This window comes from Sceloporus undulatus, chromosome 1 (genome assembly GCF_019175285.1).
Source record: "Sceloporus undulatus isolate JIND9_A2432 ecotype Alabama chromosome 1, SceUnd_v1.1, whole genome shotgun sequence".
Taxonomy (NCBI): Eukaryota; Metazoa; Chordata; class Lepidosauria; order Squamata; family Phrynosomatidae; genus Sceloporus; species Sceloporus undulatus.
In genome coordinates this window covers 339,173,873-339,193,727 of record NC_056522.1, presented here as the reverse complement: position 1 = coordinate 339,193,727, position 19,855 = coordinate 339,173,873, and the positions used below count along the sequence as shown (strand labels likewise).

The window sequence follows — 19,855 nt, the reverse complement described above, 5'->3', positions numbered from 1 at the left end:
TCTTCCTCCTCTTTCAACCTTCCTTGGAAATATGTTAGTCTCAAACGTGCTGCAAGATCTCCCTATGACTTCAGTGAGACTAGACACAAAGGAGACTTAGAAGTGGTTTGAGAAGGGAATGGATTGGTTTTGATGTGTAAACTCATCCCATATCTTCCTCTGCAAAGTTTTTATATTGTTCTCAAAGCTGCAAAATTAAACAGGAGTTAGACAAGAGTTAAATAAACAAACATAAAATACTGTACCTCCTTTCCTCACTCAAATATCAGACCTATTGGATGTTTCAGACTTCCTGTGCTCTGGAACTATCCAAGGGGAATTTATTTAAAGGGAACTTGACCTCTGCATCTCTCTGTCTGCATATTCATGGTCTTCCTCAAGCTGGTTGGCTGCTTTTGGCCACCCACACATCCCCCTCTGACTGAGGCAGTAGTGCAGGCATTAAAGGGGTCTTGAATGACAGCAACACTGATCCAGGGCCTCTTTCCTAATTCAACAGAAGACTCCACATGCTTTGAAAGTACATGGTAGCACCACTTTGTCTACGTACCCATGGCACCCAAGGTGAGTGTTCTCTCTCCTTGAACACAAGCAAAGAAGAATCCTTACTATCAGTACTGAATAATTCGTCTGCAGGGAGATTTTGTGCTGAGAGGAACTATTTATTGATGATTAACTAGCAAATTTGTAAAAGATACCTATTTGTTTGTTGTGTTTTCTAATATTGCCCATTCTCTTTTTAAATTCTTTCTAATTACAATGTGGAATTACATAAAAGTACTTCCAATAATTTTGATAGTGTCTTATTTATTATCCTTCCTTTGTCCTAATAAAGGGTCTAAGGCTGCTTAGGGTAAACAGATGGTTAAGAGAGTTAGGGACTACCAATTTGATGTATGGCTCTGGAGGATTTGGGGACTGCATGATTCATGTACACATATTCTGTGGATATATTTTTCTGGGCTATCTTTTATGGAGAAGATACCTGATAAATAAGGCTGTGAACTTTAAAACCTTGTGTTATGTATTTCCAGCTTTTTGACTGGCCAAATAAAAGTATCACCACAATCTGTTTTTTGGATTTTTCTATTTTGTTGCATGGCCACCGCTCTGGATATATACTTCTTGGAAAGTTGCTTGTAGAAGTTGTGCAAAGACGATGGACTTAGCAATATGAATTTAATATCCCTTCTGCCATTGCCGTTCTAGCCTATTATCATCATACTCACATTAGTCTGTCTCTGTTAGCAGAGACACAATATGCTCTAAAACAACATTTCAAAATTTAGACTTTCAGTTTTGGAAAGAGGACAATTTTGAGAAAATGATGATGTGAGTGGTGTGGACAAATCTTTAGACTAAAGTTTGAAGAAAATGGGGAATTTTAATTAGGGGAGGTAAGGATTAAAGAGAGAAATATATTGAATGGCTGCCCCCCCCCCCAATTTTAGTGCCAGAGGTAGAAGCTCCAACGCAGCAACCCCACCCACTATGGTTTTACTAAAAAATGTGAAACATATTATAAATGGAAGTTTATGCTAGCTGCCTATCTTATTATAAATAAGCTAAGGTATGTGTAATTGAAATTGACATTTATTAATTGCCTGTCTTTTCATGTCTTCTTCCCCTTCCATTCCTTTGTTGTGTCTAATTTCTTGCAAGTGCTTCCAGATGATGCTTAACTCCTAGGATCACCCAGCCACATTAACAGAATTTGATGGGAGACATAGTTGTTCTCACCTTTTATTTGTAAATTCAGCTTTGAAGAGTGTGCTTTTGGACCATATGACCATGCTGTCTGGGACATCCTGGTAGTAGTACTATAGTCCAAAACCCAGCTTTTCCCCCCTATCCTTTCAATTGGTAGCACTTGGAGTCCTCTGTATTGAAGCACTATGTAAAACCCCTTGAGCCAGGGAACTTTAACTGTATTTATAAAACACCATATGAATAGATAACACTAGAACATGATTGGCTGATTGATTGATGAGTGGAAACCACAAAGAGTACTACTGTGCTCTTGTATCAAGTCCCATTCATTTTAATGGAACTTCCACAAAGTAGTTTCACTAGTCTTCTACTCTGCTTCTACTAGGGAGCTTATCAGACAAGGGGAATTGGAAGTATAATCCGATGGCAATCTGAATGCAATCATGGGGTTTAACGTCATTGTGTGATAACCCACTACACACAAATTCAGGCAATGGGAAGTCAGTCCGAACGCAATCATGGGGTTTCATGTTATTGCGTGATAGACTGCCACATGCAAATTCGGACAATAGCATGCTTTTTCCGGGCAATAAGGCGCCAGTTCGAATGCAATGCGTATTCACGTAATTGCGCGAAACTAGTGACTTTAAGTGAATGCGTTTTGGCCCCACTTTCTTTTCATTCGAATTTAAGAGAAATTCTTCCCATTTGATAAACTCCTAGGAGCTAGTCTTTTGCTCTGACACTACTGATGGTGCTCAGAATCTACCACGTGAAGTGACTACTTTTGTTTGTTGCAGCAGAACTCGCTCTGTGAAAAAGCAGGCAAAATAATATTAGGGAGTTTATCAAATGGGAGGAATTTCTCTTAAATTCGAACTGGCTCCCCATTGCCTAGAAATAGCATGCCATTGCCTGAATTTGCGTGTGGCAGTCTATCACGCAATAACGTGAAACCACATGATTGCATTCAGACTGACTTCCCATTGCCTGAATTTGTGTGTAGTGGGTTATCACGCAATAACGTTAAATCCCAGATTGCGTTCAGATTGCCATTGGATTATACTTCCAATTCCCCTTGTCTGATAAACTCCTAGGAAGAAGAAAGGGAAGGAATCTACTGCCCACTATGCATGCTGAAAAAAGGATAGGATGCTGAGATTTGAAAAAAGGATGGGTTTTGATTAAATCTTAGGCAATTCTTTTTTCTTTTTTTTTTTTTAAAGAACATTTCAGCATTGGTTGATTCTAAAAAGGCTTCTACCTCTACCAGTCAAAAGGCATTGCATGCTTGTTCTCCTTCCTTCCGTAGTGGATTTTCTGTGGTAAGAAAATAAAAATTGAAAAATGAAAATTTTGAAAACAGGGAGGTAACAAATGTAAAACAACAATATTTGGACCACTTTTTAAATTTTATGAACTGTGCAGGGCAATAGCATATTAAAGGCTTTTGTGAGGAGAGCACAGATCAGTTATGTGAAGTAGCAGAACCTGTTCTTTTCAGACTCCTTTCTCAATAGAATGTACTGGATTGACTAATGAGGAGAATACTAATTCTTTTTTGTCCTTGCTATTCTTTGAATTTACTTCTTTCCCAGCTGGCTACACTAACAAAACCAAAAATGTCAAACTGCACTATAACTCTTTATAAAAACTATATAGATTAAGAAGTGTGTTGCTTCCACAATATGGCTAAGCCACTATGATTTTACTTGAATTGCCATGATTCTATCCAATCAAATCCTAGGATTTGCAGTTTATGGAGGGGCATTTATTATTTGACAGAGCACTCGAACACTTCACAAGACTTGAAAAATGCAGGATTCCATAAAATGCAGCCACTGTTTCTCTCCCCCTCCCCCCATACATACATACATACACATATATATTTGTCTGGTGTTAAAGTTTTATTGTTTTCCTTAGCTGTCATGTCCCATTAGATATTAATTAAGCCTGGGGGCAGACAGGAACAATTTTGACTTATTGATCTGTAAGACCAATAGAAGCAGCTTTTCCCAATGTGTAATTCTCTGGAGGTTACAACCACCATGAAATCCAGCATTAAGGGTGTCAGATTGGTATGTTCTAAATTTCTCCTTTCTGAAGAGTGGATTATAATTGTTTGAAATTATAATGTAAAACCTTGAAGTCAATTGTAAAATGTCACCTTTCCAATGCTATATTTTTGTGACTTCTGGATACCAGAGTTCCCCCCCCCCCCCCGCCTCTAGATAAATGGTTATATTTGAACAGAAAGAGTTGTTTTCTTGAAAAGTGAAGGCTAATAATTTGGCTAATTATTTTAAAACTTTTTTTCTCTGCTGCTCTAGATTTCTTACCTATCAGAAGTATAAAACACCCCTGCATTTCTGGTCTCAAAATCATGGATTGTGGCCAAATACCAATCTTATTACCTAAATAAATCCTACTGTTATGTTGGATGCCAATTCATAATCTCAAAGACGAAAAAGACATGAATGAAAACACTCTCTCCAACCTATGTAATTATAACCCCAGTTCTGGATATATAGATGAACAGAAAGGAGAGCTTTGTGTTGAAAGAGACAATTTATTTTCTTCTGCCTCTTACTATGCAGCCATAATATCATACCTCCTTAGGCATCCAGAAGCTAACTGTGAGTTGGATCCAAAATGTCTTCTTCCCTCTTCACAGAAAACTGAACTGCTGTTGCAAAGCGACAGGAATGGTGCCTCTTCTAGGGAAACCTCATCCTTGGCACCATTACCTACTTATGTCTTGAGTGACTCTAGTCAGTTCCATCATGATCACTTACAAGCTAAGAGAGCTAGGGTTGAAAATATTATACAGGGAATGAACATCATGCCAAACCCAAGAGGGCCTTGTACTTTAGGGAAAGAACAGTGCCATGCTGATGAAGCAAAGAAAGGCTACCGAGATAATAAGAGAAAGCAGAAACCTCTTCAGCAGCCAAGGCAGACCTCTTTCGGAGGCCCAGGTGGAAACAGCATCCAGTCAGAAGAATACTACCAGCTGAAAAAACAACTCCACGTTTTGCAACATCAGCTGAAGCAACTTCAAGAAAGGTTCTTCCAGCCTTGTGATCTCCATATTTCGAGTCTGATTCAAGAGAACATGAGGAGAACAATGGACACACTGAAGGAAACATTTGGACAAAGTCTGGATAACAGTAATTGTGCTGTCATAAATGACCAACAAAGAGATAATTTCCAAAGAAATATCCCTGTGATGAGAGGCCCTGAATTGTCAGGGGAAATGGATTCACATATTCCAACTTCAGAAGAAAGAACACTTTCAGATATATTAAAACAGGAGTTATTACAGGGGGTGACACAGGCTGTGGACTCTGTTTTGAAAAAGGTTTTGTCTAAATCGCCAAGCCTCCAGTCCCAGTTGTCCACTGGCTCCCCAGAGAGAGTATCTTCTACTGGAAGAGAATGTATAGGTCCTAGAGAAAATCTATCCTGGAAATGGCTTTCAAATATCTCTTCTAATGAAGGTTCAGCATCCACAATCAGAGGGAAATCTCCTGTCTTTCCTACTTCTTCCATGTACTCAAAACCTGAAAGAAAATCCTGCCAAGTGCTACATGGGAATTACCCCTTAACCATGGCCTCCTCTGAAGTCCAAGAAAATGGCTTTCTTAGTCAAATGCTAGTGTGTGGTTCAGATGGCCATTGGGGCAGTCCAACTCCAACAATGGCCTCTTTCCGAGAGCCACAGCAACCAATCAAACTGAAGTCATCTGTCATGAGACAGCAACAATATCCAACATCTTGTAAATCTCTGGAAATAGAAACACTGGCCTCTCTTTCAGCTCCAAAGGCAGGGTTGGCTGAAATGTGTGCTCTGATGGATGGCGTGTACTTCCCTTCAAAACATATATCCTTTAGTGGTAATAGTAGTAGTTGTTGTTGTGTGCCTTCAAGTCATTTCTGACTTATGGCTACTCTAAGGTGAACCTATCATGGCGGTTTCTTGGCAAATTTCTCCAGAGGGGATTTGCCACTGCCTTCCTCTAAGGCTGAGAGGATGTGATTTGCCCTAGGTCACCCTCCTTTAGAGGCCCTCCTATATATTAAGCATTTAGAGTAGGGGTGAAAAACTTGTGGCCCTCCAGGATTTTTGAACTGAAGCAATTCCTGGTCCTAGTCAATGTAGCCAGTGATGAGGAATGATGGTGGCTATAGTCCAACAACACCCAGAGAGGCAGAAATGGTCCATTCCTGATTTAGATCCTCAACCATGTATGGTTATTCTGTGCTGACTTCTCATACAGTGAGTGTAGGGAAAATTTGGCTTTCCAAATATTTTGGCCTCCAACATTGGTCCTTCCCAACCTGGCCAATGGTAAAGAATGGTGCAAACTGTAGTTCAGCAATGGGCCTCTGTCATGTTAACAGGCAAGATAAAATACTAATGTCACCATTAGTTAGAGATTCTGAATTAAACATTGACTATAAATGTGTAGCAAAACCTCAGTGGTCATTTTGACAACAATTAAAAAAACCCCAATGCTGCTTTGAAAAAAAACAATTTGTAATGGGGAAGTGTTGGGCAGGGGTAGAATGAGTAGGTAGATGTCTTGCCTCTTTCTGACCTTTGCTGTTCCACAACTATAAGGGGCAACGTGGAAGGGAAATGAGAGTGATGGCATTGCAGTAGGGAAGGAGTAGGTGGGATAAGGTTAAGTACTCTTCCCAGAGTTTGAGAAAGCTAGTGGGACTATAACTCCCAGAATCCCGCAGTCAACATGGCCATTGTGAGTTACAGTCCCAAAACAGTAACATTTCCAAGCTCTCCCCTTCCCTGAGCCAGATGATCTTATCCCAGTCACCTTTTATCTCACACAAGTAACCACTAGCACTTTCATTACTTGCTTTGGAAGGTGATGCTTAATTCTGTTTTAAATTACAATGAATATGTGTCTGGACTTTTGGTTTCTAGTATCTGAAGTCTCTTTTACACTACACATGCATACTGCTATGATTCCACATCAGCTGCCATGGCAACATCCTATGGAATTCTGGAATTTTAAATTTAGGAATATTTCGAATTCTCAACCAGAGAATTCACCAAACTGCAAATCCCAGGATTCCATAGGCTAGTGCTATAGCAGTTACAATGGAATCATAGTGTTATAATTGTGTAGTGTCAAGGGCCCTTACTGATTCTCCTCATTGCAGTTAATAAGCAAGCAACCTATGCTGTACAGGACCTAAATACCCTAAAGGTACCAAATGCCACCTGATCTAGGAAGCTAAGCAGGGTCCGCCCTGGTTAGTATTTAGGTGGGAGTCCACCAACAAATACCAAGTGCTGTAGGGTATATTTCAGAGGAAGGAACTGTGGCAAAACCACAGCCGAGTATTTGTTGCCTAAGAAAAATACCATGAAATTCATGGGGTTGCTATATGCTGACAATTGAAGATAGACAGACACAACCTATACTGTGCCAATTTATCTTCTGAATAAAGTGTACATTTCTTCATGAGTTCTGGATAAGACATATAGGAATGTTTATCCCATAGAACTGTGTAACAGTAGAGTTAGGAAGACTGTTCTTTGCAAAGGTATTTAAATAAATCGATCCGAAGGGGAAAACGGGAGATATATATAAAATTTATTATTATTATTATTATTATTATTATTATTATTATTATTATGTCATTACATGTCACCCTGATTTAAGACAGTTAAGACAGTGACATACTGAATTACTGAATGAAGCGGAACAAGATGCTTCCCCATACCAAAGACTGTCATGTTGTGACCTTGACAGAAAAACTGCACCTTTAAGAGCTACACAGAATGGTAAATTCTGCAAAGTGCAGCTTCTTCCATTTTTGCAAAGCTGTGATGGAAAGAGCCAAAACTACTCAGATGTAGCATTCTGTGCAATTTCTTTATAGAACAATAATGATTTTAAAGGAAAGAAGAACAGATGGTACTAATGAATAGTGTTATTCCTGGAGAGGATTACTAGACAGCTTTTGCCCCTTGGGTCCCTAGATGTTGACCCCCAAAGTCCTGCCCTTATGACAACCTTGCATAGCAAAAGAAAGGCCCAGGAGCTATATTTGGCAGTTAGGTTTTCTAGCATGAATATGGGATGAGGGTCTTGTAACTTTAAACCTTAACAAGAAGTTCATGGAGCAGTATGAAGTACCACAGCAGGATGAAAATGTGGTTGTCCTTTCTCACCCTCCGAGTCTGGACTTTCAGCCGCAGCCATCCCTTCACAGCATGGTTCTTTCCTCCCAGGTGGAGAGCAAGATGAAGAAGAGGACAGATGCCCTTAGTCTGCTTAATGAAATTTTATCTGTTAAGGATGAAAGTTACAGGATCCCTGCCTTGTATCCAAGCTGGAAACCCTATCAACAACATAGGATCTTGTGCTAATCTAGTTTAAGTTGGCTACAGGAAAGGCAAGTGATTTTCCCTTGACTCTAGATTACATTCAGGAAGCTTTGACACCTGGCCATTTGAAAAAGGCTAAGTTGATGTTCTTCTTCTCTCGGTACCCTACATCATCTCTGCTGAAAGCCTACTTCCTAGATGTCCAGGTAAAATTTTTCTGCTTCATAGAATCATATCAGCATATGTGCATGTCAGTGTGTAGTAAAGAAAACAGGTTTACGCTGTACTACTTGTGCTTATCATGTTAGTATCAGCCCAGTCTATTATTTAGATCAGATGTGTTAAATTAATGTGTGTGTGTGTGTGATACCTTGATTCCATCTCTGATGGAGAAAAGTGGGATATAAATAATCAAAATAAACATAATAATCAGCACTAACAAGGATTAATACTCTCTTGTTTGGGTTGAATCAAACATACACAAACATGCTGGCCATCAGACACCACCCACTATTGTTATTAGAGCAAGGCCTTTACGTAGGCCAGCCAAAAGGTCATACGAGTGTTCAAGAATTCCAGTTCTGCAGAACTCTATTAGGCTAGCTTGGGAAAACAAAGTTGGGTGGGGGAAGAGGAAAAAAACTGGCTGATGATGAAGCCATAGCTATCTGCATTTAATCAGATGTGGGGTTTAATTGCAAAGATTCAAATTAGGACTCAAAAACCCCGCACTTCTTGCATGAAGGACGTTAACACCAGAAATCTTAAGGGACAGTTGATGGAATGTTAGTGACCCCTGGTGACAGTCTGCAGAGCAGCCACCTTTTCCTGTGTTTTGACACCTTAAACTTTTAATTTAAAAACAAATTTATTGTGGCATGATGTTTTGGGGATTGGAATTCACCTCATCAGAGGTTTGTTGCTGTTGATGTTGTGTGCCTTCAAATTATTTCTGACTTCTGGTGACCCTGAGGTGACCCAATCATGTTTTTTTTGGGGGGGGGGGGGTTGGTGCAAGTTTCTTCAGAGGGGGTTTGCCATTGCCATGCTCTGAAGCTGAGAGAGTGTGACTTACCCAAGAACCATGAGAATGACTGGGGCCACATTATCAAGGCTGCAGCTCAGCCAATTGACTCCTCCCTTGCCTTCCTATGAGACGAAGGTGAGAGGAGGAATAAAGCTGTGCGCACTCAGCTGGTACAGTGAAATCTGGTGGAGTCCTAACATCAGGATTCATTTGGCTTCAGAGTTCATGTTGTTCCAATTTTCCTTCTCAGACAGTTAAATTGGGGGAGAATGTAATAAATAATAAATAATATAAATAAAAGTTTTATTTTTATACCGCCCTTGTTCAAATCAGGGCGGTGTACAACAAGATTATACAGTACAATAGACACCAAAACTGTTACAATATATAAAAACCATATCACAATAAAAACCTAGACATATTAAAACATTACAAACTCATGCCAGTCTATTGTACTGGCAGAGATAGGGGGGAGGTGAGTAAACATTCTGGGGGGGCGGGAATATTCAGGGGTAAGCCTGCTCAAATAAGTAGGTTTTCAACCCCTTCTTGAATTGGGGTAGGGAGGTGGCTGCGCGGAGCTCTGTGGGCAGCGAGTTCCAGAGGCTGGGGGCGGAGATCGTGAAGGCCCTCCTAGAGGTAGAAGCTAGCCTAGCCGGCGGAACTCTTAAAAGTTGCTGCCCAGATGATCTGAGGGTGCAGGGCGGATTATATGGGGAGAGGCGGTCCATCAGATACCCTGGGCCCAAGCCATTTAGGGCTTTATAGGTAACGACCAACACCTTGTATTGTGCCCGGAAGCGAATAGGCAGCCAGTGCAACTCTTTAAGCACTGGTGTTATGTGACTGGCCCTAGATGTGTTAGTGACCAGTCGGGCTGCCATATTCTGCACTAATTGCAGCTTCCGGGTATGGTACAAGGGTTGCCCCATGTAGAGCGCATTGCAGAAATCCAAGCGAGAGGTTACCAGAGCATGTACAACAGTTTCAAGGTCCCTCTGGCCCAGGTAGGGACGCAGCTGGCGTATTCGCCGAAGCTGATAACAGGTGTTCCTGACTGTCGCGTCCACTTGAGATGTAAGGTGGAGTGACGAGTCAAGGAGCACCCCCAAGCTGCGTACAGAGTCCTTCACGGGAAGCGTGACCCCGTTCAGGATAGGTGGAATTACCGCCATCCCTGGACCAGGAGAACCTATCACAAGTACTTCCGTTTTCTCTGGATTGAGGCTGAGTCTATTTTCCCTCATCCAGCCCATTACTGACTCCAGACAGGCCACGAGAGGAGAGATGCCATCCCTGGTCACTGCATCAGTCGGAGGCGTAGAGAAGACTATTTGGGTGTCATCAGCGTACTGATAACCCCGTGCCCCATGTCTCTGGATGATCTCTCCCAGCGGTTTCATGAAAATGTTAAAAAGCATGGGAGACAGAATGGCTCCTTGAGGGACCCCAGATGTAAGGGCCCTCTTATCGGAGCACATGTCTCCCAGCTGCACCATCTGGAAATTCCCAGAGAGGTAGGACCGGAACCACTGAAGCGCAGTGCCCCCGATTCCCACCTCCGCCAGGCGCTCCAGAAGGATACCATGGTCTATGGTATCGAAAGCCGCTGAGATGTTCAAGAGCACCAACAGGGACATGCTACCCCTGTCAATGCCCAGACGGAGATCATCGACCGAGGCGACCATGGCAGTCTCAACCCCGTAACCCGCCCGAAAGCCGGTTTGAAATGGGTCTAGATAATCCGTTTCATCCAGGATCGATTGAAGCTGGAGAGCAACTGCCCTCTCGATCACCTTCCCCAAAAATGGCAATAGCGAGATTGGCCGATAATTGTTATGCAACAGGGGGTCAAGGGAGGGCTTTTTTAACAAAGGTTTTACTATGGCCAATTTCAAATTAGATGGAAATTGCCCATCCCTCAAGGATGTATTAATAATCCGGTGTAACAATGAAGTCACAACCGGCCCCCCCTGTGCCGCTAGCCATGAGGGACAGGGATCGAGAGAGCATGTTGTCTTCCTAACACTCCGAAGGATCCTGTCCACATCCTCGGTACTAACAGACTCAAACTGATCCAGTATAACTGAGTCCACGGAAGCTCTGGATACCTCTGCTCTAGGTTCTGCTCTAATGCTGGCTTCAAGACCTTCGCTTATCCGAGAGGTTTTATCGCGAAGAAGTTGTTAAATTGGTCACAGCAGGCCTTTGAAGGTTCAAGGATCTGGTTCGGGGCAGGAGGGAGCTGAGTTAGCTCCCTCACAACCCTGAACAACTCTGCTGGACGCGACTCTGTGGACGCGATACGGGCACCATAGAACGATTCTTAGCTGCCCACATCGCCTCTCCGTAGTCCTCCAAAAGGTGGTCTAGGAGAGTCTTGTCGGCTAAGCGTAGGTGTTTCCGCCAGCGATGCTCTAGCCGTCGCAGGACCCGCTTCCGTGCCCGGAGGTCTTCCGTATACCAGGGCTTTCGTTTGGAAGCAGGCCTGAGAGGGCGCTTGGGAGCGATACTGTGTATAGCCCTGGAAAGACCGGTATCCCAGATACCAGTCAGGGCATCAACAGAATCGCCGTCATTTCCAACCATATACCCCTCTAGGGCTTCTTGGAACCTTTTGGGTTCCATCAGCCTTCGAGGGTGGACCATTCGAATAGGTCCGCCACCCCCGGGAGGGATCTGGGTAGAAGCCTTGATCTTTGCCTCCACCAGGAAGTGATCCGTCCATGACAAGGGGGAAATATTAGATATTTTCACCCACGGATTTTCCATGTCTATACAAAAAACCATATTGAGTGTATTACCCGCAGAATGCGTCGGACCCGAGACCAGTTGAGACAGGCCCATGGAAGTCATGGTATCCATGAATTCCCGAGCCGCACCGGATGGAATATAGTTGGCCGCGAAGGGAATGTTGAAATCACCCAGGACAAGTAGCCTGGGTGTTTCCAATATCAGCTCCGAGACCAACTGTGTCAGCTCGTTAAGGGAGTCTGTTAGCGCACGGGGTGGCCGGTACACCAACAAAATCCCTAGACCTGTACCCTATAACACTTCATTACATGCTGTTTCCACAGTTCTCCCGCTGTATCACTTCTCAGCTTATCAAGTGGTTTAGCAACTTCCGTGAATTTTATTACATCCAGATGGAAAGGTTTGCCAGGCAAGCCCTCTTGGAAGGTGTCACTGATCCCAATAACCTCATTGTGACCAGAGATTCAGACCTCTTCCGGATCCTCAACGTGCACTACAACAAAGGGAATGATTTTGAGGTGAGCCTACCCTTAGCAAGTGTTTCTCATTTTAGGGGATGTGCCTTATTCTGAGAATATGGCCTCTATTTTAGAACAGCTCTCTGTGACATAAAGTGTGCCTTGTTATTTCAGGACGCTAGAATTAAAAAGAACTCTGTGGAAAGAAAAGGCATCAGAGTCTATTCGCACCAGAGTAACACGTTTGTGTCTGTAATATGGTGATATGACATACTCCAAGTGTATGTGAATGATGGAGGGGGTTGTTCCACAGCAGCATCTTAAACCACATTTCAGACCTTTATGTGTGTTGTTGCCAAACTTTAAGCCCCAATTGAATAGGTTAATTGGCTGGAATTTTGTTAGTGGCTTGTGCTGGTATAATCCTGTCATATAAGCATTAGTACTTTCAAATGTATTGTGGGAGGAACCATCCAGTGTCTGTCTTAAAACATTTTAACAACTTAGACCAACCAAAAGAGCAGGTTGCTTAAGGTAAACAGTAAGTACTGTAGTTCTACTCTCTGGGGTATAGATAGACTCTCAGGTGCTTCAGTATCCTGTTTCTGTCCTGTGAAGATCCACCCCTACATGCAGATGCCAAGTGGAGCAATGGTATAGTCATACCCCTAACTTCCTTATTCTCTTTCTTGGCAGGTTCCTCATGCTTTCCTGGATGTTGCCAGTCTGACCCTTCAGGAGTTCTTTAATGCAGTCAGGGAAGGAAAGGACTCAGACCCTTCCTGGAAAAAATCAATTTACAAAATAATTTCTAAACTGGATAGTGAGATCCCAAATGCATTTAAATCTTCCAGTTGCCCCAAGGAATTAATCTAAGGTTAATGCGCTATTATCACAATGCCTGGCATGCAACTGTGACATAGCACAGTCCTGTGTGACAAGAATGGTCAGAATCAAGGTGAAGCATCTGCTGCATACCTATTTCCTGACCACGATCCAGTGTAATATGGGGAAACTTGAATTCGGAGAAAGAACCTAGTGCCATCAATATTCCTAATATTTTATGGAGTAAAATCCACAATGCCGTTTCTGGGCAGTGGCAGGGACCTCATATTTTCTCTCTGCTGCCTCTTAGTGGCCACTATATTGCTGATATCAAACAGTCCAAATTCTCCTTCATTCATTTATATAGCTGGACCTGTTGAGCTAAGCTAAACTGTGGCCTTGCAGTTTCTTGTTCTAGAAAAAGTCTGGTATGGCCAAGTCTCAGAGAGAGCAGTGGAATTAAGTATACCATTAGGCATAAAGCTGCATATTTTCTTGAGAATAAGTTTCACTCAATTGAACAAATATTTCCTAGCACTGTCTGTTTGACTTATTTCAGTGGAATTTTGGCATGTGTAATGCAGTGCTGAATTTCACCCAATGTTTTTAATTCGAATCACTCTGGAGCACACTAGGCATAATCACATACCCATGGAAAATTAATGTCATTGTAAAAGAGGGTCAGCTTCCTGGGTCCTACATGTGAAAAAATAAGCTTTTGAAGCCCAGCTCTACTTTTGCTTTGTGTAAGCTTCAGAAACAAAACAGTGAAGCTGTAAATAAGGATCTGTAAACAATTTCAGTTCCAAAGTGTTGAATGTGCAATTCCAGAAAAAATGTGAGCGACCTGCTGCCTCATTGTACATATGCATGGCTATTCCTATGTATAGGGTATGTTGTGGAACTTAGTTGTGGTTAAACATATGCAAAGCTGCAACCCTTAAGTAATTTTGGAATGCTTTTAATTTGAATGTAGCTTCTTCTTAAATGCTTTTTTATAAGTTTACAACCAGACAGGACTTTGGGTGTGTTGCCATGTCTGAGGGAGAATCTTTGAGCACACTTCCTCCACTTTTCCAAGACTTGCTGTCGGTGCCCTCTGAGCCCACTGAAACATCTAAGTCTATCCCTTACAAGGAAAAATGGTTTGGTGTTCTATTTTGGTCTCAAGATTTAGAAGTAGCTAATTTACCTTAGTTCAGGCTTCTTAAATTGCATTGTGTGTGTGTGTGTGTGTGTGTGTATGTGCCAGTGTGCGCCTTCACGTCACCTGCAAACTTATGCGATCCCCTTAAACTTCATAGTTTTCTTAGGTAAGATGGCTGTGACAATTCCTTCCTCTGAAATATAGCCTACAGCACCTGGTATTCATTGGCACACTCCCATCCAAGTAATAACCAGAGCTGAAACCACTTAACTTTTAAGATCATACAAGATCTGGTGCCTTCAGGGTATTTGGTCCTCAAATTGTATGCACAGTGAGTTAGATCCAGAATCTGTCTCAAGCAGAGGGAAGGACACTGAATACAGTTTCTAATTTCATACACTGCAACTGTCCCAACTTGGCAGGGACAGTTCTGACTAATCCTCTGACATTCTTCTTTTTCACCTGCTTTTAAAATGTCTCTGTTTATTTCTCCTCCTGTCCTCAGTTTACTTCAAGTACTACAAACAGAGAACAAATAGCAAAAGTAATTTGTACTCAATTAACTCTGCAGGGAGGAGAAGGTGGGAATCCTGTCCTTCCCAGTATACTCTCCAAACTTGTGTGTTCTTCCTTAGTTTTGCCATAATGACCACACTCTGATGTGGTTGGCTACATGTGTCCCAGTTTTCGTCTGTGAAATGTTGGGAGGGAGGTATATGATCTAGACAAGGGATTTTGTTAGCCAAATCTTTGTTGATTCACCCCCCCCCCGGTCACTTTTCAATTCTTCATAGCCTCACCCACTGGAGTTCTAAGGGAATTTTCTAGAATATATATATATATATATATATATATATATATATATGTAATGTTTATTTTCCCTCATTTTCTGTCACTGGCAGGGTGAACTCTGCTGAGTGGATGTTCCTCTCAGTGGAGAAGGTTCTGGATCCAACCCCGTACGTGCACTTTATCATGTCATAAGCAAGGTTTACTAGACAAAGACATGAGATAATCTGAATTGTAATGAAGTTAGGGAGAAATAAAAAGAAATGCAAAACAGTTTACTTGACCTTTCTTCTTAATCTTATAGTTACAGATTGCTACTTTTTGGTTATGGGTCTACCCAGGCAGTTAGTAAAGTTTAGCCAGTTCACTCTGTGTGCAGCTGGCCCTCCATAACTGCAGTGTTAACTTTTACGGATTTGATTATTCACAGATTTAATTGATATGTTATCTCTAGGAGTTTCTAGGTCCTTCAGTGTGATTCTGCTGGAAGGGGACCATACAGATGATACTGGAGAACCTAGAGATTCCTGGAGCAGACCCTTCTCCTGGCATTTTTAGGTCCTCCATTGTGATTCTATGGTCACGTTCTGGCTGATGTTGACCATTGAGTTGCCCTGGTGGACCTCGAGATTTCTAGATGTACTCAATGTACTCCTGGTCACTGCTGAAAGATGGACCACTACTGAAAGATGGATGAATCCAGGGGTACTCCCAAATTGCAAGCCTGCAGGGAAGTGTATCCCCGTCTAACACAGGCTGAATCCCAATTCCAAGAGATGTCTTTTGATTCACCAGGAGCACATCTGTCTTGTCTGGACTAAGCTTCAATTTATTCACCTCATCCAGTCTGTAACAGCTGTCAGGCACTGGTTTAGCACAGGATCAGCTTCCTTGGAAGTAGATGAAAAGGTGTAATACAGCTGGGAATCGTCAGCATACTGGTGACATCTGACCTCAAAACCCGAGACAACCTCTCCCAGTCATTTCATGTAGATGTTAACACAGGGGACAAGACTGAACCCTGAGGTTCTGGCCAAGGAAGCAAACAGGAATTCCCCAGCACCACCCTTTGAGAATGCCCCTCCAGGAAAGTACAAAGCCACTATAGAACATTACCTCCAAGCCCCTACCCAGTGAGACACCTCAAAAGAAACCATGATCAGTGGTACTGAAAGCCATCCAGAGGTGCAGAAGAACCAGCAGGGACACACATACCCTGTCCAGTTCCTGGAGTAGGTCATCAAACAGGGTGACCAAAATTGCCTCAGGCCTGAAAATTAACTGAAATGGATAACATGTCTCATCAAGAAACCTCTGGAGTTGAGAAGCCACCATATGTTGCAATACCTTCCCCAAAAATGGGTTGTTGGAGACTGGCCTGTAATCATCCAGTGCAGTGGGTTCCAGGTAAGTTTTTTCCCCCAAAAGAGGCCATTTGACAGCGTTCTTCAGGCATTGGGATCCTACCAATACGCTAGGAAGAGCAAGGCTCTAATATACATAGCAAGGCAATTAACCTTTCTAAGGATCCTGTCCACATCCTTGGGCTGCACAAACTGAAAAATATCCATCAACACTGGAAGTACAGGGGTCAAGATTCCATCCGCCAGACCTGTATCAACTCTGGTGTCCAACTCTGAGCAAATCTGAGAATAATTTTATCTGTGAGTGGTGGACAAATTCTTCCTAGTGTCCAGTTGAGTGCTTTAAATTCTTATTTGGGTCAGATAATTGTAATAGATCCCTAACCACTCAAAGGCAGCTCCACTGAACAGTTCTGTGACAATGCAGTTACGTTAGACAAAAAAGACTTTTTTGCTGATTGCTCCACCATGGGTCTTCAAATAGATTTTAGCCTGTTTTTGGCTAGACCCACACTGAGTTTTCTGCCACTGTTGCTCTAGTCTCTGTACCACTCATTTCATTGCTGCCAGCTCCTTAGAAAACCAGGGTTTAGCGTCACTCTGTGAGATGGGACTGCCGTGGTCACTTCCCCATCCCAGAGATCAACCAAGGCTTCAAGAGGGGGCCAAAACAGATGCCCCCCGCTCCTTTGAACGCCTGGTTAGGGTAACGGCCACCACATGCCACAGATGTCCCCAACCCAGCATTTTGCTGGCATAAAAAGAAGGGGAAATCTATCTTCTTCTTGTGCTTTCAAGTGTTTCTGAATTATAGTGACCCTAAAGCGGACCTATGAGGGGTGGTCTCAACAAGATTTGTGCAGAGCAGGTTTGCCTTTGCCTTCCCCTGAGGCTGAGAGAGTGTGCCTTGCCCAAGGCCAAGTGGGTTTCAATGGTCGTGCCAGGATTCGAACGCTGGTCCACAGTGTCCTAGTCAATCAGTGAAACCAGTACACCACACTGGCTTTCTATACCCATCACCCAAATATATGCTCCAGCTAAGGAGGCAGAAGAGACTGAAAGATTATGTTCTGGAGCAGTGGTCCCCAAACTGCTCTTTAAGGGATTTTGGACTTCAGCTCCCAGAATCCCACACTTTTGGCCAGCTGGCTGAGGCTTCTGGGAGCTGAAGTCCAAATCTCTGAAAGGGCTTAGTTTGGGGACCACTGTAGTCTGTGGAGAAACCGTGGAGTGTGTTTTCTTGGAGATCAGTGAGGGTGTGAGGGAGAACAGGCCGCTCAGTAGTCTCCAAACTGTACCCTTTAAGAAATTATGGGACTTCATTTCCCAGAAGCCTCAGCCATGTTGGCCAATAGCCTGGGATTCTGGGCGCTGAAGTCCACAATCCCTTAAAGTGCACCACTGCCTGAGTCTGAGAGAAAAAATGACCGCCATTTTAGGTCAGCCTCCCTCTGAGAGAGAGTGGGCGGAGGAAGTGAGAAGCAGCCAATGAGAAGGTGGGACAGCCCTTTTATGCAGATGAGTCGCCGCAGGGCATTGTGGGAGGACAGAAAGGGGGCTCCCCAGGAACTTGAGGTCGGCGGGGGAAGGTAACCCTCATTCCACGGTTATGGGAGGTTGGGGTCTTTTCTCCAGAGGGGCAAGGAAGGGGTAGCAGGATGTAGTCGGTGCCCACCGTGGCTTAGAGTGTAGTGGGCGCAGGTGGGGTCTGGGGCTTGGCAGCCTGTTGCTCGTGCTTAACTGGCAGGGGAGATATCTTGATCAAATAGGAGGTTCTCCCAAGGCAAAGCTTTCCCATTGCACTCTGGGAAGGCTGATCTCTGTGATTTCCCCACAGGAGGGAAACTTGGCTGCAGGATTTGTGGTAGGAGAGTGACTGTGTGCGTGCTTTCCCCTGGCTTTCTGGTTGGAAAATTAGATGTGGATACTGTATTTTGGGGGGGGGGGTATGGAACACCTTTCTGCTCTAGTTCTGCTGCTCTACTATGGATGCTCTGGCTGCCTTCTCTTGCATTCTGGGACTTGTAGTTCATTGAGGCCTAAGTGCTCTCTGGCTGAGAATTCTAAATGCCTCCTCCTCCCTTAAACTGCAAATTCCAGAATGCAACAGGAACCAGTTAAAGTGGAATAGCAGCACTGTATAGCATAGGCGCTTTAATGAGTACCCAAAAAGGGTGCTGTGCCGGTGCCTGTATTTGCTGCGCCAGGGAACTGCAGTGGACAAACCACACGGTTCCCCGGCGCAGCAAAAAGAACCCGCAAAAAGCAGGTCTTTTTTGCAGAGCGGAAATGATGTCGCAAGGCACCAATGGCGCACTTGTGGCGTTATTTCCGCGCTGTGACATGCAGACGCTAAGCGTCCGCTACGTCACAATGGCGGTGCCCATGTAGAATGGGCGCTGCCATTTTGTACGTGCTGAGCACATACTAGGGTTAGGGGTGTCTGGAAAGGACGCCCCTCCCTAACCCTAATGCGTGCTGAGGATGTACTTTTTGCGTGTGTGGAATGCACCATAGAGATTATCCAAATTGCCCACCCCTTGGTCTCTGACTGGCTTGATTGTTGACTATTTTAAATTGTTTTAATGGTTTATGATATTTTATAATAGTATAGTTGGGAGGGGGAGGGAAGTAATACAACGTATTTTCAGATATGTTACATACTGTATTTTATTTGATATCGTAAGCTGCCTCGATCCTGCGGGAGAGGTGGCATATAAATAATAATAATAATTTTATTATTATTATAATCTAGACAGTCCAATAACATCCCAACAATGATACTTTTATTGGGCCAACCAAAACGCACAATTACATGTTGCAAGCTTTCAAAGTCACACTGGCTTCTTCATCATGCAGACAGGAGGAAGATTGAGGTGGCTTACAATATCAAATAAAATACAGTATATGACATACAGTATATTAAAATACTAGCTGTACCCGGCCAAGTGTTGCCGTGGCTCAGTCTGGTTAAATGGAAAAGAAAGAAAAGAGAAAGCACGGGTTTCTGAAAAGGACACATTGCTTACCTGTAACAGTATTCCTTCGAATGGTCATCTGTGAATTCACAGGTCAGGCCTGGTGTTGGGTGGCTCTCATAGTTCAAGCAAGTGGTGCAGTGGTTTGAGTGGGGTATGTGAGTGTTCGATTATACTCTGGAGACCAGGGTCCACTCAGCTTGGCCATGGAAACCCTCTGGTCTACAGCCTAGTCTAAGACCTGGGTAAGTCACACTCTCACAGCCTCATAGCGAGTCAAAAGCAACCTCACCCCAAAACAAATCTTGCTAAGAAAGCCTTGTGATAGGTTCAGGACCATGGTAAATCAGAAATTACTTGAAGGCACACAGTAACAAATAGTTCCAGAAATTCCTAATTAATGTTTGGATAGCTCTGTCTTAGACTAGGCTGTAGGCAACCC

General features: G+C 43.2%; 1 protein-coding gene and 1 non-coding gene across 4 annotated transcripts; both read left to right on the top strand.

The window, feature by feature from the left end:
- Positions 1 to 294: 294 nt before the first annotated feature.
- On the top strand, positions 295 to 15,077 carry PROX2 (prospero homeobox 2). 3 transcript variants are annotated; one of them, XM_042440161.1, is made up of 5 exons: positions 295 to 564; positions 4,041 to 5,593; positions 8,170 to 8,277; positions 12,245 to 12,370; positions 13,007 to 15,077. In XM_042440161.1, exons 2-5 carry the CDS (start codon positions 4,151 to 4,153, stop codon positions 13,184 to 13,186), a joined length of 1,857 nt encoding a protein of 618 aa, XP_042296095.1. In that variant the 5' UTR covers positions 295 to 564; positions 4,041 to 4,150; the 3' UTR covers positions 13,187 to 15,077. The 3 variants fall into 3 exon arrangements, with proteins under 3 accessions (XP_042296095.1, XP_042296075.1, XP_042296084.1); XM_042440141.1 differs by having other exon boundaries at positions 12,176 to 12,370; XM_042440150.1 differs by lacking the exon at positions 295 to 564 and adding an exon at positions 2,939 to 3,035 and having other exon boundaries at positions 12,176 to 12,370.
- Positions 15,078 to 18,167: 3,090 nt separating this feature from the next.
- On the top strand, positions 18,168 to 18,332 carry LOC121920051. Its single transcript, XR_006101629.1, has one exon. It is a non-coding gene; the product is annotated as a U1 spliceosomal RNA (small nuclear RNA).
- Positions 18,333 to 19,855: the final 1,523 nt, after the last annotated feature.